Genomic DNA, 23,073 nt, shown 5'->3' with positions numbered 1-23,073 from the left:
CAAGATTTGTCTGTGCAAATGTTAGTCTTGTGTTAGACTGTATTCTATTAGATTTTGATGAGCAGAGGCAGGGTCTGGCCCCAGCGGAGCTGAGCTATGCTAACCATGCAATGACAGCTGATATTGTAAGCAACACAAACCACAATGAATGGCACAGAGGCGATGCGGGGGGGAAATATTCACGCCGTTTCACTTTGGAGATCTCCCAGATTGATGGTAAAAGTGTTTGATTTGTCACTTGGTGCTTTTGGGAAAAGACGGTCTAAAAACTTGATAGATTTAGTGAACTAAGTTGACCACATTGTTCATTTCCCTAAGGCTGATGTGGTACAGTTGGAATAGCCTTTTGTCAGCATAAGGGCACGTGATAACAGTTTTGTACCAGGAAAAACAGGCAAATACTAGAATCTCTGTGAATTATTTTTAAGTTCATAAATGAATAACAAACATACAAGGAGATAATTTCCTTGTACATTATTGAACTAGCCAGTGGCTCCCTACATTAAGCATTGACTGCACAGGGTTACTGAGAAATGCTTGTTGCAGATTCCCAAAGTAGTGATGCTGAGCAGTCAAATGGATCTTGAATCAATTCATTCAATAATTTTTTTTTTTTTTTCAAAACATATTGCGGTCAAACAGTAATGATGTATTGAAGCTCCAGCTCATGGACGACTGTGACCCCAGGCTTAAACACAAGGCAAAACTAAATAGCTGCACATTCACAGAATGAGACCAGGTGATTTTCAAGCTTTGAGACAGACCAGTGATAAAGAAATGAATGTGAGAGTGTGACTTGGTTTGTACAGTGGGTTAGATCTTCCATATAACCCTCAATTTCTTCTGCTCCTTTGAAAGGAGCATTTTGAGAGTTTGTTTTGCCCCATTCACACTCCTCCATAAGCTGTCTTTTTTGCCAGCTTTGGAACACATCCAGCGCCACCTTAACTTCAGTGTGAAATGGTGTCCACACTAGCAAACTTTTTGAAGCAGTCTTTGGTTTGAAGGTGGTTTGTTGCCGTCTCTGATCCACTGTCTGCGGCCGTGTGAACGGAGCTGACGAATTGCCAGAATTTATTTCACACGGAAACATGTTTAAAATGTTTCAAAACACTGGATGACTTTTGGACAGTTTCGGTCGGAGACCACAGGCTGGTCAAACATGCCAGCTCCACAGACAAATAAGGGAATGCCGCCGCTGCCTCAAGTGCTCTTGCTTTGTTCTTTCCACTGGCGCACCTCTTTGCAGTACACTTCAGCGCTAATCTTTTACACTGGTGTTCTCAGTCAAGTGCGTAAAGTAACCATTGCGTTTGCCTTTACAAAACAGCACTGTACAGATCAGTGGCAAGTTCAACAACGGAAAGTGATCACTGTTTGTAATGTCAGTGGAAAGCGGATATCTGCAAACAGACGGTTTGTCTGGATGGCTACAAATGTCTTTTAGTCATGGACAATCACAAGAAGGAAGAGACACAGCCCACGGTTGCCTTCAAATAAGTTCTCTTTAATGTAAGTCTTTGGCACCACAATACATTTCCACTATTTACATACACATTCAAACACTCATTTCTTTTCATATTCAAATTAAAGAACCATGACCTCCAGTGAATCTCCAAATACTTTCGATCCTGGGATCAGAGCGACCACAAGCGTGCATGGCTGTGGTTGTGATGATCTACTGTGTGGCCTCCACCCTCCCGTCCTGTGACAGAAAGAGTCAGTGACAGTCCAGAGCAGGCCTGTCCATCTTGCTCTTCTTCCAGGACGACGTCTTTTCACCCTCTCTTTCACAACCATGTAAATCTTGACAACACTCTGAATCATATACAAAATTTTTCAGCCACTGGGGTAGTTGGTGGGAATAAAAATGATCAATCCCAGTGTGTGCTGGTGAATTCCCTTATAGCAGAGTCTTTTCACCGAACCGCCAACTGTCTAGAATTGTCACACTTCCCCAGGATGCTTCATGCTCTGAGGCATCGAGAAGTATATGTTTTAATCGCTACTGCAGTCTCAGACCACCAGAGGGCAGCATTTCTCCCTAAATCCTCCAAACTTCCATAATAGATGAAAATCTCTGCACGAAATCACACCATATGAAAAGGGGACTGGATGTTGCAGGTTTTACAGAGGTGGTGATGGGAAGTGAAGTCCATAATCGGTATTAACTTGCTCTTAAAACTTTCAGTGCTTTTTGGGACTTCAATGCCCATGAGCACCACTGTGTCATCCGCGTGCCTCTGTGCTTTATGGCATCAGCCAGAGCCTTTACCATACAGAGTCTTAAAGGAAAGGCAACGTTAGCTGTGACTTCACATGTACAGAGATTTTATGCATTTCTCTACTATACTCAACCTCCCCTTTGCTTAAAACATGTGAAGTTCATTTGAAAGTGCATATTTAAAGAGTTTAAAATTAAAAAACACAAACTAAGTTATTACATGCTAACAGTGTGCTACAGAACAGAAGGGGCGTCCCGCTCAGTCAACTGTTGAAAGGGGACACGGCAGAGAAAACAGAATACGGCAAACTGAGATGTGTGTGGGGGGGGGGGAGCAGTGCTTACCCACGACACAATAACTCATGACCAGTGCCCTGCCTTCTACTGGCTAAGATGTGCACATAACAGAATAGAAAGGAGATGGAATGACCTTCACCTACTTTGTTCAGAAAGAAAAAACAAGTACAGACAGTGACCAGCTAAGGACCAGTATGGCAAACAACACATGAGGGTTTCAGCACATAGCATTCGAACTTCAGTATCTGAAATGCACATGTCAGCGACTCCCCTGACAGACATTCAATTGGCATAAAATACTCTTCTACAACAGAAAACAGTGTTATAAGGCAACAGTGTTGAGTAATAGTGAAGTGTGAGGACTATACAGTTGTTGTACCTCTGAGACAAGACAAATATCAGTGGGTAACTTGCAAAATGGGACTCATAAAAGCCAGCATCCCTGAACTACGGCATTAAAAATAACCAGGAGCCAAGCAAACACGTAATGTACAATGGAGAAAATACAGGATTTCTTTCGACGTGGTATCCGTTACCCATTGCTGGCAACCACCAAATGCTGCTGCTGATGTGTAAGCAGTCTTGTCCTGCGTTTTCCACAAAAGGAGTTGAATCGGATCCTTTCAGTTTTTAGGGACCGTTGCTCTTAAGTGCATTCTGGACAGTTAAAATGCATCCATAAAGCCAGGTGATAAAGCTTTGAGAAAAAATGGCTTTGGTTCATGTGTTCAATTACAGCTGGTGATTCTTCAGCTCGGCTGGAAAAAAAAAACACAGCGGGCCTGACAAGGTCATCGTATATAGACGTCCAATGGCAAAACAGCCACTCAGGAGGTGTACATCCATCTCAAGGCCAGTCCGAGGTCTTTTCACAGTGTGGCTGATATCTTCACAGGCTAAGTGCCAGTTTATGTTGCCTCCTGGTGGCAGGTTGGTGTATCCGCCCCCCCCTCCAGCTCGGGCTGTAGATCAAGAGGGTGTGTCACATCTCAAAATGGCGATAGATGCTCTCCACGTATCCCAGAATCCTCTGCCAGTCAGGACCTCCCGCTCTCAGGACCTCCTCTACGGTCTGAAAAGCACACACGTTACTGTACAGCGCACTGTCAGCGCTTCTCCTCTACGGAAACACCACGTACACACCTCCAGCGCTGCGGCTTTGAAGCGGAAGCCTCACCCCTCTGTTTTTAAACCCCTGCAGTTTAACTAATTCAGAGTGGCTGCACTGGCCTTGCTGAAAGCCATGTATCTCACCAGTGAGGCCTTGATTCCCACGCTCTCCCCAGTGCGGAACGCCAGGCTCAGGTTCTCTCTCTGCAGACATAAATAAACAGGCACCATCTTCATCAGGAGGGCTTCACTCACTTGCACACTGTGTAATGGAAACACTTTCACTGCTGAACTGTGTGTGTTGCCCCTACCTCGTCTGCAGGACTCAGGCTGCTAATTTGTGTGTGTGTTTCTCCTACCTTGTCTGCGGGATTCAGGCTGCTAAATTGTGTGTGTGTGTGTGTTTGTGTGTGTGTGTGTGTGTGTGTATGTGTGTGTGCATGTATGTATGTGTTCGTGTGTGTATGTGTGCGTGTGTGTATGTGTGCGTGTGCGTGTATGTATGTGTGTGTGTGTGTGTATGTGTGTGTGTCTGTGTATGTGTGTGTGTGTATGTGTCTGTGTATGTGTGTGTGTTTGTGTGTTGCTCCTACCTTGTCTGCGGGATTCAGGCTGCTGTAGGGGATGTGTGACGGGAGGTAGGAGTGGTACACTGCACAGAAAGCCAGCCCATCTGTCCAGCTGCTGCTGAAGTTGGTGATGTCAATGTTCTGCAGAGGGAAACAGAGGCACCGTCTGACACAGAACTGATCTGGGGAAACTCTTCCAAATGCCAAACGCAACCCAGCCCTCTTGTCACCTCACAGACACCGCTGCACCCCCACCCACAGCTCTGATCACCTCAAACTCGCCTCACAGCTGGGGCGCCCCATACAGGTTCAAACTGACTGCAGAAAAACCTGCCAAACCCAGTCATAAGAATGAGGGTCGTAAAGGTTTCACAAGTGCTGGCAACTACTACAGCCAGAGGAGGAGAGCGAGCTGGGTGTCAGCTTAAGAGAGATAAGCGCTTCAACTACATGTGACCTATGACCCCTGAAAGGAAGAAGCCTGGATCAAAACAAACAGCAAAAAAAAGATGTCATATAGGGCTTGTTGGATATTGGATAGAATAAAAAAGCAATGTGGGTAAAATCTGAGCTATTAACTGTCAGCCATAAAATCTGCTGAGTGCATACAAAAAAGCATTCATCATTTGCCCAGATGGTGAGAAAAAAGCTGCCTTTGACTATTATTTTCACCATATATAGCAAAAAATCTCTCAAAACTAGTGTCTGTTTCTAGCTGGCCAGCTGTTTACACACAAATAAGCAGTTGAACTTGTTGGCAGAAAGTTCACCTAGAGGTCAAACCCGTGATGCTTTTCATCAAAATGCTCTTGAGCACGCTCGGAACCACCTACTTAGGAAGGAAGCTGGTGTTTAGTTTGAAACAACTTCAGGCTTACGCCTATTGAGTTGAGGATTTCCCACTGAAGCGTGTTTATGTTGGCGTGGATCTATACTATGGACAACATGTGAACCCCAAAGCCCATCACCTTGTACCCCTGTGTGCGACTCTGACACCAGCGCAGGAGCGAGTTCCTCTTAGAGCCGCCATGGCGACGCAACAGCGTACTGAAGCCATCCTGATTCCTACAGAGGGAGAAAACAACATCTTCATTTATTCACGTTATTTCATCACATATTATGGGTCTCACTTTGAATGTATTCCTGCTTCTCTACATGTTTATAGGTTGTCTTTAACTCACAGCTAATATTATGTATATTACTGCTTCGGCAACCTTGCTTTTGTTTGTCCAACCAATAAAGCACCACTGAACAGTGTGGTATGGTGGAGTAGGTGGGGCAGGTGAGGCAATGCCCAGGTGAGGCACTCCTGTTGTGGCCTTAAACAATTTATTTTACCGAATCTGCTTCAGCCGATATCCAGCTGGATAAGTGGGTGATATTTAAAATTTGCACTTAGCTCTGGATTGAGGCCTGTGCTGAGAAAATGCTGCTACTTTCTGTCCACTTGGGAGTGCGTGTCTTGACGAAACAAGGGGAACACTGGGACCCTGAGTGAGAGCAGCCTCCCTCACGCAGTGCTGGAGTGGGAGTGATGGCATCACAGAGGGTGGTCACGGAGTTGGCCTCTGCAGCTCACCTGACCGCACTGATGACCTTGTTGGGCGGGTCTGTGGCGTCTGTGGGTGTTGCATTGTGCTGATTGAGTGACGCCACCTCCTCTTGTTTGCCTGTTTGACACAGATGACCAGAAACGTCAGCACATTACTTGGTCTCATAGGGGAAGCAGAGACCTTTACAGCATTAATGGCTGGCCTTGACAAAATGTGAGAGATACACACTAGGCAGAACGATGAGCGTAGTTTGGTATGCCTGCACCTGCTACCATGCTGGAGAAGCCATTACACACAGAGACACACACATGCACACGCACACGTATGTGCACACACACACACACACACACACATGCACACACACATGCACACACACATACACACACACATGCACACACACACGCACACACACACGCACACACACACGCACACACACGCGCACACACACACACACACACACACACACACGCACATATGCGCACACGCACACTCAAACACACGCACGCACACACATATGCACACACATATGCACACACGTACACGCACGCACACACACGTGCATGCACACGCACGTGCATGCACACGCACGCACATGCACCTGTGGACCCGCTTTCTTGCTGTTCTGAGTTCCGGTCAGCTGTCCTCCCTCTGGCTGTGCTTCTGTTCTGAGAACAGGTGGATATAAGAAGCAGAGTCAGGACGGGCCAGCACTGATCCAGGGTAGGATAGGGCACAGTCATCCTAACCAGCGAAGCATCCAGGTCAGTGTTCAAATGATGGGATAAAGTAGAAAAGCATCACTTTGATGTATTCCAGATGTAAAGCTGAACACACACATTACATCTGTGGTACAGTACTTCTTTGGAGATGCTAACCAAAGTGAGACAAACACATATGACTAAAGTGCAGAGCACTGAATGATCAATCTCTGACAGGTCTTCTACACTGGTACACTTTCACACTTCATTACAGAGGAAAAAAGAAACAGGAAAAAAGGGCGTCTGTTTAACACAGCAACCTAACTCAGAATAGCCTTAGAATAGCCTTTTTCAAAATTCCAATATTAAAACCAACATTCAGTATCCAATATCCAATATCTAAAACACCCTCTTTTTAAACCTTTTCACCTTTACCACAAATCATTATGCACATACTCTAAGAAAAACTGATAGATCAACAGCATTCTCACATGTCTAGAGCGGCATGCATTGGATGCCGTGTCACTCTGTAAACGGAGGATCGACAGCAGACCGACATTCTTGGCAATCACCAAGTGATGAAACTGACTACCTTGAAGTAGCACTGTCTTACATATGTGATTTATAATCACATGGTAATACTTTGTTCTTATTTCCTAATGACTACAATTGGTGAGTGTGTGAGTCTGGTGTATGTGAGGTTAGCCACATGATAATGTTGTGTCATGACTGAAAATAATTATGTATAATGTATAACGTGGATAATTATGCCGTGTATGCACAATGTATGTGTTATGCTGAACGCATGTAGTTATGATCTCTGAATACAAGAATATCGGCATGCTTAACACAGCTGAGGGGATTATCAATATGTCTGAATGCTGGAAATTTAAAGAGGGCCACAGAAGCTCTGTCACCATAAGAACAAGGAGCAGGCATCCTAGAGCCACTCTGAACATTAACATGAAGTCCGCTGTGTTATTGACTGTGTCAGCACTGCGGAGACACACAGACAGCCTGACTATTTCTCTAAGCGGGAGAGCCAAATGTCTGGAGTTGGCAGGTTTCGCACATCGCACTGAGGTGCTGAGGCTCACAAGCTGCACAGTTAGAAACACCAGAACATTCCAACCTTGCTGAGGGGTCCGGGCGACGTAGAAGCGGCGGGCTGGGAGCTACCATTCACCACGGAGGGGGAGGTAGAGAACAGCGGGAGTCTGGACAGGCTCCTGTAAAATAACGGAACGAGCTGCAAGGTTAGCGCACAGACACACATCCGCGAGACGGGCCAGTTCTCAGTCCGATCGACATCTGGAAGTGAAATGAGTGGCAAAACAAGGCTAACAGCAAAGGAGCAAAGTAAACTGCCCCCAGCGCGTTCCTAACCTAATGATCTAATGTTCCTCAGGACTATTACATTATGTTACAGTTGCCTGGCTAGCACTCTTATCCAAAGCGACATACATGACACACAATTTTCCACACGCAATCCAAGTTATACAGCTGGATATTTACTGAGGCAGTTTGGGTCAATTACCTTGCCAATGGGTACAACAGCTGTGTCCCACCAGAGAACAGAACTGAAATCCTTTGAGCTACCAACCCTACTGCTTACAAATGCACCAAGAACACACACACAACTGACTAAACTGAATTACTGAGTGTCTGAATCCGAATTAGTGAGGAGGGGCCATTTGTACAGGTACAGTGTATTTGCAAATGAGGAGGCGTGGGTTTGTGTGGAGCTCACCTGGACCTTTCTGTCACCACCACTCCCCTGCGTGACCCCCGCCCCTCCTCCTTCTTCCTCTCCTCGGCCGCCACGCTCTGCAGGTAGCTCTCCGCCACCCCCCTGCCCTCGATCCGCGGCTCCTCGGAGACAGACCCCTCCCCCCTTCCCCTGTTCCTCCCCTCCGTCCTCTCGCCCTCGTCCCGGGGCCTCTCCGTCCCGTCTGCCCCCCTCCCTCCCCGCGTCCCCCCTCGGTCCCTCAGCTTGTCCAGCTCCGCCATGGCCTGCTGGTGGCTCAAAGTCAAGGCGGACAGTTTCCGGCAGGTCTCCTTGCGCTCAGCTCTGAGGGATTCCACCTCCCTGTCCGCCTCCTGCTGCCTCTGCTGCGCCGCGGCCAGCTGCTGCTCCACGTCCCCCTGGGCCCCGCGGAGCATGCTCAGCTCCTCCGCTGCCTCCTGGTGCAGTCGGTCTGCCACCGCTACTGCCACCTGCAGGTCGGACTGGAACTGCAGCCACTCCTTTCTCTCGGCCTGCAGGCAGAGAGAGTGAGTTACAGACAGTCCCCGATTTTGACATAATGCATTAGCAGAAACCATGGACCACAGAGAAAGCTGTCCCATTTTCACATACACTAGAGGCAATGTTGTAAGCAAAAAGTAAAAATAATATGAGAAATATTATATAGGCTATTTTAAGATTTTATTTATCTTAATTAAAAAGAATTATAAGAATTATAATTATAATTATATTAAAAGAATTATAAGAAGAGTAAGAGTTTACAAAACTCAAGTCAAATTATTATATATATATATATATATATATATATATATATATGTGTGTGTGTGTGTATATGTGTGTGTGTGTGTGTGTGCATATATACAGCAGTACACAAACCACAGCCTCCATACCAGCCTGAATTCACAGCATGAACAATACCCAAGCAGACCCAAGACAAAAAAAAAAAAAAAAAAAGGATTTAGAATTAGCTTAAAATACAGCATCATCAAATTCAAGCAAGCTGAACAATTTGTTCAGGCTTTCCACTGGAAGAGGCACCATAAATTAGGATTTTGTGGAGTAAAAAGATTAATAGTGACATTTATGTCAGTGCTATAAATGTCTATTGACCAGAAGTAGGGCCTGTCGGTATCCCAGACAGACACACAAACACACACACACACGGACACACACACACGGACACACACACACGGGGACACACACACGGGGACACACACACACGGGGACACACACACACGGGGACACACACACACGGGGACACACACACACGGACACACACACACGGACACACACACACGGACACACACACACAGAGTAATGCTAGAGAGGGAGGGCAATGACATCACTATATGTGGACATACACCAAGAGGGGGGAATGACATTGTTCACTGGCTTTTGACAGTGGACACAATCATTTCAGGTAATGGATGTTGCTTGGGTCAGTACAGAACACGTCCCCTGGGGCCATGTACCACAACATTGCAACACTCCTCACATATTCTCCCTTCAGCTCAAGTCATTTCTCAGATTAGAACTCAGACGGCAAGCTTTAACAAGTCTGCATAATTTGTAAATTAAATGGAATCGAGGTTGAACCCAGAGCCAAGGGCTACATGAGCGACGTGCCCTGGTTCAGATCCCCCTCTCTCTCGCTCTCTCTCGCTCTCTCTCTCTCTCTCTCTCTCTCTCTCTCTCTCTCTCTCTCTCTCTCTCTCTCTCTCTCTCTCTCTCTCTCTCTCTCTCTCTCTCCCTCTCTCTCCCTCTCTCTCCCTCTCTCTCCCTCTCTCTCCCTCTCTCAAACCCCCAGGCCTGCAGTGCAACCATGCCAAACTTTGCCACCTGCATCCTCAGATTTCCAGGTAAAGTGCAGGATCCCCCTCGCCAGTATATAGGCAAGGCGGAATTCCTGGCCAACATTACCCTGCTGCCTGGCCAACAGAATAGAAAACAACTGAACATGTGTGGCATTCTATTAAAAACCCAAGATAAGACAGAAAACTGGCAACCCACAAAAAATGGTCTCCTCCCTCCAATAGCCTTTCCCACAATGCCACTGCAGCAGTAGGCATTACTCCCAGGTGGATGGTGGCCCCCGTGAGAATGTGACCCAACGGTTTCCACGGCAAATCACGACACAACAGCAGCTCAGCGCTGCCCTACACATGCAGGGTCTAGAACGTCAACCCAACAACATTACAGCTGAAACAGACAGCTAAAAAAAACGAAGTAAATCTGCACTCACTCAACTGGAAAAAAGCATATGAATGAGTCAGGAGCACCTCTAGTATTTGATGTTTATTTTACGTATAGTATTGTGACGTATTTCGGATTCTGCGTTTTAGGGCCTGTTGTATCGTAGTTTACTTGGCTTCCATCAGATTGCACAAGTTAACTTGTGGTAGGGCTTGAATAGTGTTATGCTCACGCTCACTGGTCTGGGAGTGTTGTTAGCTTGGTCTGACACTTGTTCGTTAAATTGAGTGGATATGCTTGCTCTGGATAACATGTAATGTAATGTAATGAGACTACAGTGCTGTGGGTTACTTGCATAGGAGTGCAGAGGTATACCGGGATTTGAGTGCACTGGTATACTGTAAAATGCTTGAAGCATTACCTACTAGCTTTGATGTACTAGGACTGGACCACAGTATTGCGCTGGTGTGGAATGTAGTGGAGTGCTGGGATCATAGTGCTGTAGTGTTCTTGATCTGAAGTGCAGCAGTCTACTATGATCGGAATGTAGTGGTTTACGGGGATCAAAGTGCACTGTTATATAGTGCCTGATGGGCAGCGATGGTTTGCTGGCATTGAAGTGCAACGGTTCACTTGGATTGGGCCGCAGGTATACATACAGCATTTGAAAGATAAATGCCGTGCTGGGGTGGAACGCAGCGGTGTGTTGGGGCTCTAGCACAGTGGAACAGCCTCTGAAGCGTAGCGGTGTGTTGGAATTGGAACGCAGTGGTGGTTTCGTCCTGGAGTCCTGCTAGTTTAGTCTGCTGGTGATGGTCTGGTTTTGGAGAGCAGCCATGGTTTAGATTTTGGCATACTGTGTGAGAACAGCAGAGAGAGAGGACAGCGGAAGCGTGTGGGAGAGATGGAGGGTGGGATAGCTCATTAGATAAAGCTGGGATTGAGGGCGGAGGGCCCAGAGCTGGAGCCAGCCGTTTCCTACAGAGCCTGACCAGACCTCCACGCTACAGCTGGAGACTATTACACTGTCAGAACAGACACACAGAAACTACAGGCCGTCCATCACACACACCCACACCCACACACACATGCACATTACAGGCTGTTTCCTTCTAACACACACAGACAGAAAATCAGATCCCTGACACACCTATTGCATACTTCACCACACACTTTTAAGACTGTCCATCACACAGGCAGACACACATGTACGCGCACGCATGCACACACACACATGCACGCATGCACACAAATTACAAATTAGAGTTGGTCTCCTTCTGACCCACACAGACAGAAAACTGGATCTCTGACATACACCCTGCAGACTCTGACAGGCCATACACACTTTGTAGACTGTCCATCCCACAAGCACACGCACAGGGTGAAAACAGGCCCACAAGCACACGCACAGGGTGAAAACAGACCAGAACAACTACGTTCTGAATAATGGCTCCCACTGCTGCATGTAATAAGCAACCGGCTTCGCAGTGCAGGGAACGTTATCCGAATCCTATCTCCCGATGAAGGCGAGAGGACTGACACGCTGTCGATGAAACCAGAGAGGCCCAAGGAAAACAAGAAGTGGCACGCCTAGCCTCACGCTAGCGAAAGAGAAAGCGATTCCCTTCTCTCAGAGAGACACACAAGCCAGGGGACTGACCCAGATAAGATCAGGACCCTCTCTCTCTCTCCCTCCCTCCTCACACACGCACACTCACACACAGAGTGTGTGTCCTCACAGAGGTCCTGAGATTATTTCATCCGTCAGGAAGTCGGATGTCAGCCACACCTCACTTCATACATGCACCCACCCACTCACTCTCTCACACAGGGGGAGGGGTGTCTCCCCCTAAACCCTGCCTCTCTCCCTTTCTCCCTCACATGAGGTTGGGGGGGGGGGGGTGTCCTCACTCAATGCCCCTCTTCTCTCACACAGGGTGGAAATGTTTCACACCAAATCTCATGGCCTCCTCTTGCACAAGGTGACCAAAGGTGACTGGGGTTCGTGCCAAATCTGCCTCTCTCACATACAGAGGAAGGGGCATCTTTCATGCTAAACCTCGCCTCGCTCTCACACAAGGTGTCCGGGGGGGGGAGGGCTGTCGCTCCTCACTCTGCACTTGCTGTGCCCACTTTTTTCACAGTCACAGAGGCTCTGCAAAACAACCACCGCCAAACGCCTTTCAACTGAGCCGGCGTCCACGTTAGGGCGCATTCACTTTCAGTATCGCGTAATAAAACCTGCAATCCCGAAAATCCCCCCACCCCCCGACCCCACGCATCTGGAACCAATCCCAGCTGTATATGCATGTTTTGAGAAAAAGCAGCTTTGGCCCCGGCCGCAATCCCTTGCACAGACAATGGGCTGCTTGGATCCAGAGAGGCGAGAGAGACGGAAGAATGGAGGAGCGGCAACAGCTGGGAGAGAATTATTCGAGTTTCCATCAGCTGCGAGGAGGGAGGGAGGGATGGACAGACCGGAGGGGCACGGAAGGGCTACTCAGCCACCCACCCACCCCCCCTCACCTCCAAGGACGCCAAGTGTGTCTGTCTGTCTGTGGAGCGCCGGCACACCCACGCAGGGACCGTGACAACGCATCGGTTTTCTCCCCTCGCCGTTAAACCGGCCCCTCGCCTCGACGGCAGAACAGAGCTTTGTTTCCGGACTCTCACAACAGCGCTATGCTTTTTCTTTTTTCTGCTCCAAGCGGCAGCAGAACAGAGGGGACTCAGAGTACAGTGCCTCGTCTTCCCCACGCTCGCATTCCTACTCATTTACTGAAGCCGCGCTCTGCGCCTCACACGTGTTCCGAGCGCGTGGCGTGAGCGGACACCAGCAGCATTCTGCAATGGCCCGGGTCTGTGCCCTGCACAGCCAGGCTTGCCCGTTTCTGCTTCGGTGGACACCTGAAGGAGCCACAGAGGGGTGGGGGGATTAGGGCTGTGGAGCAGATAATGGAAAGAACAAGCCCCTGGGCAGTACACACACAAAAACACACAGATAAACACACACACACACGTGCGCGCGCACACACACACACACAGGGGGTGGGGGGTGGGGTGGAGGCATGATTCGACAGGAAATTACCAAAAAAAAAAAAAAACCCCAAAACAGGAATTTATCTCAACCTCAGTGGAATGCCACAATTGAGCAATGCACAAAGAATTTAAAACTCCTTGTATTCCTGCCTCTCCAGACAGAGAGACCTTTGTAAGGAGAAGAAAAGGGAGCGAATCTAGACGATCTTGGAGCACTTCCCTCCGAGGCTCCTTTTAAGTGGCATCAGGCAGGAAGTAGCTCATTATAACCTAGCCATTTCCCAGCAGACCCTGCTGCCATGTTAAAGGGTGGAGACTAGAGGCCGTTATCTCCTCGCTTGAAGCTGGACTCGCTGAACTTTGCCCTATACATATGACCTACACCTCCGCAGCCGGGTCACTTCCTGTTTTACCTAAACTCCTCCCCATCTCAAAGCTACATTATGATGCCGTTTCCTGATTTGCACACAACCCTGCCACCTTCAAAAGGCGCACATCTTAAACGCGCTTCATCCGACGGTAAGCATTTGAGCATTTGATTCGCCCGATCGGAACGATCTCTGTCACAGTCAGGACAACAGGAAGTGGCAGGGGGTGTCAGGGGAACGGGGTTTCCTGAGGCCCGTGTGGCTCACCCTCATGGTCTCCTTCAGAGTCTGCACCTCCTCCATCAGCCGTTCCCTCTCTGCAAGGACACGTCTCAGCAGATCTAATGCAGAACAAAGACGAAGACAAACAGACGCCAGTCAGACTGGTACAAATCAGCTGTGAGAGTTTCATCAATTTACATTACATTATTGGCATTTAACAGATGCTCTTATCCAGAGCGACTTACATCAGTTACAGTTTTTACAATGTTATCCATTTATACAGCTGGGTTGTATAATTGATAAATGTGGGTCAAGTACTTTGCCCAAGGGTACAGCAGCAGTGCCCCAGCAGGGAATTGAACCGACAACTTTTTGGTTACGAGTCCTGCTCCTTAACCACTATGCTACACTGCCACCCCACACCTTCCTAGATGGTAAGACAGAGCCTGACTGCTTCCGCTAAATGTAATTAATAACAACAGCAATAATCACTAGAAGTTGCAAGAAAGGTTAAAGGGAGCAGTGACTTCCGTACCATGTGATATACAAGCACCATATTCAATCCCCCATAAAGGCTTATTGGCCTGTATTCTAACTTAATGCAGGTATCAAAGTAATTTCAGAACATAATAATGACTCTAACAGGCTTTTGGCAGCCATATTGTTTAACATAGGAGATTATAATGAATAACTTTTTGAAAAGGCTTCAAAAGGGTTTGATTACAAAATGTCAGGCCATTCCCACAAGCAGCCCATGAGAAGATCCTGTTTATGAGTAAGAGTATTAAACAGTAACTCATGGTGGCCATTTTAATGCATCAACATGAAACAGCCTTAGTTGGATGGGTCACAAACCATCTACCACCATTCCCCTTGACAGAACTATTGGTTATCACATTCAAATCAGGAGTACAGTAATGAGTAAACGTCAAAAATGCTTTGGCTTCTGAAGGCCACTCTGATTGGTCTTTGAAAGCCATATTTAATCTTGAAATAAGTCCAAAAGTGAATAATGGAAAACACGCACTTACACGCCTCTTTTTTCAAAATAAAGGCAGAAAGGTCAGCGTGGCAGACACACTTGTACATCACAAAAAAATTCCTTGTAACATGACAAGCATACACAGCAAGATTCAGCCCTGTGCTTCACACTGTTCTATATTGAAAAAAAATCCCTGAAGAAATAAGAAATAACCCACAAAATTGAAAATGACAGCCATATCATGTGAATTATGGGAATCAAAAGGACATTCCCTTACAGTGCTGCCAAGTTTTGAGAAAACCAAACAAACGGTCTGGCTTAAATTTGCACGGCAATAAAAATTACATAATCATCAAAAAATCCGAACCAGAAACGATAGATTTCTAGCACCTTTGGTGCTTGGTCCTCTAATATTAAAAGCATGGAGAAATGACAGGTGCAGTTAATGGAAGTGCTCCCATCAGCCCTTCTGGGCAGTCTGTGCTCCCGTTAAGCTACAGGACAGGGTGACACGCTCCTCCTACCTGCTGCGCTCAATGCTCCGTCCTGCCCAGGACTCAAACCCAGAGAGCTCCTGTACTCCTCCAGCAGCCTCTTTATGGACAACGAGTCCCCATCACTGTCTCTGTCCTCAGCTCCTGGGGACTGCTCAAGCCCGCTGTCCTTCTCCTGCCAGCTCAGCTCTGATTGGGTGCAGGTAGGGGCGGGGCATTCCCCTGGGGATGACGACACAGGGGTTCTGGGTTCACTCAATTGGCTGCTGCGGCCTCCCGGCGACCGCCCGCCGTCTCCATCACTTCCTTTCCTGTTCGACGAGGCGCTGCGGCCTGGACCAATCACGGCCCGCTCTGGGGTCACCGGCAGGGAAGGCTTCTGAATCGATGCTTGACGCTCCTTCTGTGCTCCCCTTGCACCCCCTGCCTTTGACCCATCTGACTGCCCTGGGGCGCTGGCTGGAGGAAAGGGCAGCCCCTGAACATTTGAGCTGAGCGGAGAGGTAGGGGGTGTCTGGAACAAGTCTGAATGGGCCCCTGCATTTAGCGAGACAGACAGACAGACAAACCAATGATCAATTAATGCAATAATCTTTGCACTGATGCAGCTGGTATTACAGCAGTATCCAACTGTGAATGTTAAAAATGTGCAAGTTGCTCTTAACCTTTACTTTGGTACTATCTATTCTATGGTTTCATGACTGTCTCTATGGTAATTGTAATCTCATGCCAACCCCAGAATGCATTTTACACTTGAACAGAAATGCTTGCAGGGGACTACAACCAGACAGAAGCAATAATGGAGTGATTATAATCAGTTTCAGCCAATACCTTTCCAAACAATACAAATATATATTGATCAAATGGTCTTACACAGCCATGTAAACATATTTATAATGGCTCATAACTGAGGTTTGTAAAAATGCGGACTTGCTGCAGGGTGTCTGAATCCACTCAGGGAGCTGTGTATCTATTAATTTCTCAGCTTCCCATGCCCTGGAGTGGGAAAAAGTAGTGCGGTGACACTTTGGAAGGAGAAACTGTAGCTTTGAGGTTTAGAGCTTCTTTAACAGCCCAAAGAAAAGCCTGATGGTATAAAATGGACACAGCTGTTCTTAGTCTGGACTAGGGCATGCTTCGCTTGCCAGGGTACCAATGCTCCTTACGCTTCAGTTTAATGCAGTCGGCAACCCTACAGCTGACCCTTTGTCCTTGTTTGATCGATGCTGACTTGTCGTCTTTCTAGGTCAGGTCTCGGTTTGCGAGACGAGTTTGATTCGCAACGTGACTTCTCGATGTTCCATCGTACCATTGCGAATGTTTTGTTTTTGGTCCCCATACAAGCTTTGAAATGCACGTGCACGCACATGCGCGCACACGCACGCACACACACACACACACACACACATAGTGCCAATATTTGTGCAGGGCCCAGGCCTCTTCACATTTCTTCGCTTGCCCTTGCGCCGAGGCGAAGGATTTTTGCTGACTCATCAGCGGGAGGCAGCCTGTGAAATGAAGCGAGTGTGCGAGGAGGAGCGCGGCGAGGAGTCGGCGAGGGTAGCGGAGCGGCGCCCGATTTGCTCCCAGTCAGCACGGTGACTAAAGGCTGAGCTATGCAGCCCCGGCCCCGGGGCCAGACTGCCTTTGTTCCCGGCGCTCACTAAAGACCCAGAAACACAAGACCATGAGGCGGCACAGCTGGAGAGACAAGACGGGAGGGCACCGGGAGGTGGGGGCGGGGGGTGGAGCCGGGGGCGGGAGGGGCAGGTATTGGGCTGTGCACGCGGTTCCGCAGGCTATAATGAAATTCGTGAAAGTGCAAGTTTTCTCAGCCCCGTTTCAGAATGCAGCTCGACCGGCAGAGCGTCTCTCAAAGGAACACACGGTTCAGTCTGCAAATGCCCCGGTCCTGAGATGTGTGCCTGTGTGCATGCATGACTGTGTGTGTGTGTGTGTGTGTGTGTATGTGTGTGCATGTATCTCTTTGGCTGCGGAGCCAAGTTACCTCCTGCAGGACTGTGACCATCCTTGCTTGCGAAGTTACCCATGGTGCAGTAGGACTGGGGCCGCCAAGCGCCAACTCCTGCCTACTCTCTCTCAGGTCCTCCTGCCCTCTGGCAGCGTGGGACTGGACCAACCTGCTGAGACAGGGAGGAGACTATAGCATCCCGAGAGAATGAGGGCGTGGATGGATCACTCTCTCTAAATACATCACGCCCTGTCAAGCACAACACAAGGCAGTGTTTATGGTAGAAACTCTGCAATCCAATGCAGTCTAATATAATCCAATGTAAACAAAGCAACAGAAAAATCACCAAACATCAGTGTTATAACTGGAATGGCACCATTGAACTAGCCAGGCTAGCTACTTGCATAAGCCCTCTAGCCAGCTTTGGGAATATTCAGATATGCTAGCTACACAAGGTCCCGGGGTGCGTTCCAATACTTTAGAGATGTGTCCTCGCATTTCCTCTTTGTGTCTCTTCCTCAAGTGCTGGGAAACGCCCATTGAGGAGACGGGGAAGAGATGCAAGGAAAAAACAAGGAAGTACCTTACCATACAGTGAGATAATAGGCATGCCCTCATTGACCTCAATTTCATATGATGAATAGTAAGGAATCACTTCCCTCTTCAGGGCAGATTAAAAAACAACAACAACAGAAAGCATGGATGCATGGTTAATTTAACTACTTTTCTAGACAAAGGTTTCATCCATAAAATCAAATTTTGTATAAAAATATAATTTATTTGTATTGTGATTAGTCATTGTTCTCTGGCTGTTTAGAAGTTGTACCTTTTTTGGATTTCTATGGTTACCGTTTATATTTCATTACATTCATTTGAATGAATGTAATGTAATGCTGTCAGAAATAATAAAAAAAGATGAAATGTGAAACATATGGCAGTTTAAGTCATGGATCCTTGGAAAACACTTCTGCATGTGGCCACATTGATGCATCCTCTATTGCAGGAGACAAACAAGGACATGTCTCGCTTCCTTTATGCGTCTCCTACAGAACTGGAGTTGCCCTTAAGGAGACGACCAGTTATTGTTTTCTGGTTCACAGAGGTTACATGGATATAGGAATTAAGGAAAGGATGCAATTTAGTGCTACTGGGATGCAGCTCTGGTTTAAATAAAAACAGGTAAGAAAACTGATGCAGAAAAAGTGCTCAACCACCAAAGACTATGTTTCTACATATCCATTAATTCACTCTGGTCGGGAACTGCAGAGTATTGGTACGGCTTGTGGATTCTCCAAAGTACTGGATGACTGTGAGTGGAGTTTGGAAGAGGCCTAGATCATGCTTAACTCATTTCACCTCAGCATCACCTCTGCAAAGCTACACAAGAAAGGATATTATTACATGCAATACATCTCTCCTACTTGGGCATTGTCTTCACTGGAAATGGCTTTGCACCCTGCCTGACAGCACAAATGGGGGAGGGGTGTTACACAGGTGTGCAACTGCAAATTTGAATACTTTCCATGGAATAAAACTGTATTTGCTTAAAAGGGCAATACCAGGGCATTTGTTCCGGAAGACACTTCTATTCCTGGAAGCAATGGCTCACCTGCAGAAACACAACACCCCATCCTACCCCCTCCCCCCAATGGAACTGGATACTGAAGCAACACTCAGGCAGATGAAACTTACCTTTTTCACTGGGACATGCATTTAGTTCAAGACCAGCGTCAAGCATTTAAACTTGGCTTAGATAAAGATATTCAGAACAGCATGAACAGGAAACCCTTGACACATTTATTGTAAATGGTCAAATTTATTGCAAATGGTCAAAAACTACAACCCCAACATTCCATCTACATTTTCCTCTGACAGGACATTTATGAATCATTGCATCAAGTCTGTGCTGCTCACAGGTGGATGTGGGTTTAGAATCCTTGCTAAGTTAACTACAGCAGTCACAGCTCTAGTTACTCGAACCACGAAATACTTTCTGATCCAAACGCATTAACTGCGTGACACAGTCATGAAACTGTACATGTATTTATGGAATACCTTTGTTGACATTTATGACTTCCACCATACTGGGTTTTGAAAGATCCACACTCAGTGTTTCTGTTGGGAGCTATAATATGCCTAAATCTGACTTGCACACCTGTTGTGATTATCTGGAAAGGAGGCCGACAAATGCTGCCAAGAGACAACACTCGGGACCAATCCACACGGTAACCGAGGGGTCAAAGCCCAGCAGGAACTTACATATTTCAAGCTAACATCACAACACAGTTAGCTAGCACGTTTGTTGAAGTGTTGCTCTTCGGACAGCCAAGGGCCTGCTTTCTGCTGCCCTGCGGCATTCAAAATCAATGATGCGCAGCGCAATCTCATGGCACCCAGGCATGAGTGACGTGTGAAAGTTCCTCAGATTGCGGAGTCAGAGCCTGGTCTGGCATCAGCCAGCAGCTCTACCTCCTCGCAGTGCGCTCTTTAGCACTTCACCTCCCATCAGTAATGAGGTGCCTCAGACTGATCGCTGCAGCAATCTGCCCTGGGAGGATTGTTTACTCGGATGTACCACACTTTTTTTTTTTCTTTTCACTGCCCTTGCAAGAGCCACACTTTTGATCTGCTCTCTGGTATGTCCGACCCAGCACATTCCACGGGCTTATTTTTCAAGCGCTAATTGACTTCCTCATGAAAAAGTTCAAACCAAGTGTGAGCTAAACTTCTGTGTATATGTACACTAAATTTCAATTTTAGTGCACGCGTGTATGCATATAATATAATATACATATATCATTTTTACAGAACCGTTACTGAAGTTTAGCTGCACCTGCGTGGTTTCCTCATGCACTTAGTTAGGGAAAGGGCCTCCTTTAAGAATCACTAGTTATCTTTCATGGGCCTGGAAGATGGATGGCAGGCCGGTTATTCTGGATTATACCTACCATACCACACTTCCCTGCGTTTAATCCTCATATTGTTCTGGGGCTGTGATGTGTGTTAATAGTTTCTCTCATATTTGTTTCTCGGCCCACTTTCAGTATTTGCTCGTATATGCAGCAGACTGTAAAGTATGTGGCCTTTAAAACGGGAGATGGAGACGACAGGGACCACAACCACCTATGTATAACACAGATAGACAGTACCGCATATACAGAGCAATACTGAGCTTGAGAAGGACTATCAGTATCATGTGGGCCCAAATGATTTAAACAGGTGGGCGGTGTCAATGCATTAACCCACCACTAACAATCTGGTTAAGTGTGAAATGAAGGCAGCTGCAAGGCCAGCCGAGTTCACATGGATTTAGCCACATTAAAGGCAAGCCATGCCCAGTTCCCTCGCTGACATCCGCTCTCCTGACCTCCCTGGTGCTTCCCCCAACAGCAAATGCAAGACCCTGTCTGATTTGCTTCAACACAGGCATTCTCTTTCTGTTGACTCTTCTGCCACACACACACACACACACACCACCAATCATTGCATACTCTTGACTGCACGTCCAGACGACCGTACTAGACTGACTGCTCTCCGCTTCACTGAGCTCCATCTCCCAGTTCTGTCAGTCTCATCTGGCCTACAAAATGTAGGCTTACTCAGATCCAGAAAAACTCCCATCCTCGACCTGAGCGTGCTTTACATTGAGGTATTTGGTTTCCATGGCAAGCAAGGCGCAGAACTTCACCACAAGAAAGCTGACACCATAAGGACTAAGGAAACCCACCCTCGTCTGAATACTGTAGCTGGGGAACAGAGTGAAGGGGCTCGGTCTAGAGAAAGTCCTTTTGTGAAGTAATGTGCAGCTGGGAGTGGGTTTGTGCTAACAGAAAGGTACTGTACAAGTATTTCAGTTATTTATATGCTATTTTTGGACCTTGAACATCAGTAATGCAGACAAACACTCCTCTTTGTTGACTAAGACTAGTAAACTCAACAGGACTGGTAAAAAGCTTGACACAGCTGGGACCAAATGTGTTGAATGGACATATATGAACACGAATATGTTCCATAAACACCTTTACATTTTATTAACAGAAACACACCCCCAATATTGCTTTCACTGCGAATTCATAGCAGATGAAGTGTGGAGATGTCGAACCAGGGTCAGTATTCAATTATCGGCCAAAACTGGATTAACTGAGAGCTAAATTGAAACGAGAGTCAGCATATACAGCGAGTCCTTCAGAAGTAGATCTAAGATCTAAGAAACACTGGTTCAGTTGATCCAGTTGCTTAATGACTTGATTAATCCTGTAACCAGATGAAATCTGTTGACTCCGTACTAAATGGTGTCTGGTGTCCTGTTTTTGCACTGTAACCATAACATGGGTCCTACTTTCATGTTACATTCACTTCTTGTTTTGTTAAAATGTCCTGTTTTGTTGAATACGATACATAATATAAAATACTAACACTTTTGCCAATGTTGCAAACATTACATACAAGTTGGTTATCAACCGGTTGCACAAACTACAGCGAGGTTTATAGATCCTCCTATAAACCTCCTTGCGCAAACAGATAACCCGCGTATGAAAATTCAACTTTTAATCGTAGACAACTAAATGCTCATTTTTTAGAGAGAAAGAAAGCATTTGGTCAGTGGTCACTCATCATTAGGTCAACACTGGACAAATCCGTTGTAAAAAATAAAAAGGAAACACAACGCTGAAAACACAGCCACAACGATTTCTCTCCTATACTACAGACACCGCCTTCATCAACCCGATGTAACACGTTTTAAAGCCAGACTCACCTTCTCTGGGTGTTTCTCCTCGGTTTACTGGTGGTGCGATGTGAGTTGGGATAAGTTTATTCCCTGTTGAATGTCCGGCTCCGCTCGCCCTTTCTTCCCACTACATGCCATTCAGACGCGCTCGCAGTGTCGCTCCCTCTCCGGCTCCCGCTCCCACTCTCTCTCTTTCTCTCGCAGGGAGAGTTCGCTTGCAATCGAGGCGGGTGTTTAAAGTAAACTCAGAATTCAGGAATGAAGGAAGCGAGCCCTTCCTCGAGTCCCAGCCCGTGTCCCCTCTGCTCCCCTGTGGTCTTGATGTGGCAACCTGCAAGCAATGATTGAGTTTGCCGCCAGGATCCAACCCGGTTTCACACACGTGAGCCGTTTTAGAAGGAAACGTAAGTCCAGCACTTATTAGAGGCACAGTCACCCTGGGGGTGGTTGCACAATTATAATGATTTCGAACAGGATCATCGCCAGTTTAGGGTTGGGACGAGAAGAAATCCCCAGGGTCCTATTTCCACTAATGTGCTTGAAAATATATAAATAAATCAGTGTTAGTTCAAGTTGCCTGCCCTAAACTATAGAGACTCACTTTCGCTGGTTAACTCCGTTTCGCGACACCTGTTCAACCCTGGCGTGTTAAATCTGACTAAAAGCATGTGTACGCCAAAAAGGGTGGCCAGAACCATCAACCAACGTTTCGCTGATGAAGAGTCAAAAATATCTTCATCTCAACACTTTCTCAAGGATTCTCCACATCTGCCTCCAAAGTAGCCTATCTAGTACTGCGATACATTTAACAAAACAAACAGAATTTTAATAAAACAGCAGTTATATCAGATTTTAACGAGGCGGCCATAGCCTAAC

At 46.9% G+C, this 23,073-nt stretch overlaps 1 protein-coding gene across 1 annotated transcript; it reads right to left on the bottom strand.

The window, feature by feature from the left end:
• Positions 1-2,461: 2,461 nt before the first annotated feature.
• si:ch211-195o20.7 (cytospin-A) lies at positions 2,462-22,606 on the bottom strand. The gene is made up of 12 exons (XM_036542193.1): positions 22,225-22,606; positions 17,505-17,637; positions 15,527-16,033; positions 14,066-14,139; positions 8,202-8,710; positions 7,584-7,680; positions 6,352-6,418; positions 5,780-5,870; positions 5,169-5,265; positions 4,225-4,341; positions 3,776-3,835; positions 2,462-3,593 (listed from the first exon to the last, which is right to left on the bottom strand). The coding sequence occupies exons 2-12, from the start codon at positions 17,545-17,547 to the stop codon at positions 3,504-3,506; spliced, it is 1,752 nt and encodes a 583-aa protein (XP_036398086.1). The 5' UTR covers positions 17,548-17,637; positions 22,225-22,606; the 3' UTR covers positions 2,462-3,503.
• Positions 22,607-23,073: the final 467 nt, after the last annotated feature.

Source organism: Megalops cyprinoides, chromosome 12, assembly GCF_013368585.1.
Source record: "Megalops cyprinoides isolate fMegCyp1 chromosome 12, fMegCyp1.pri, whole genome shotgun sequence".
Taxonomy (NCBI): Eukaryota; Metazoa; Chordata; class Actinopteri; order Elopiformes; family Megalopidae; genus Megalops; species Megalops cyprinoides.
This window is presented reverse-complemented; position numbering and strand designations above follow the sequence as displayed.

Bases quoted from the DNA above. Each gene is read 5' to 3' on its own strand.
- si:ch211-195o20.7 (XM_036542193.1), bottom strand. From the start codon at position 17,547: ATGGGTAACTTCGCAAGCAAGGATGGTCACAGTCCTGCAGGAG. The intron at 8,711-14,065 runs GTGAGCCACACG...CTCTGCCTGCAG, and splicing joins CTCTGAAGGAGACCATGAGG to GCCGAGAGAAAGGAGTGGCT. The intron at 4,342-5,168 runs GTGATGGGCTTT...TTCCCTCTGCAG, and splicing joins GTCGCACACAGGGGTACAAG to AACATTGACATCACCAACTT.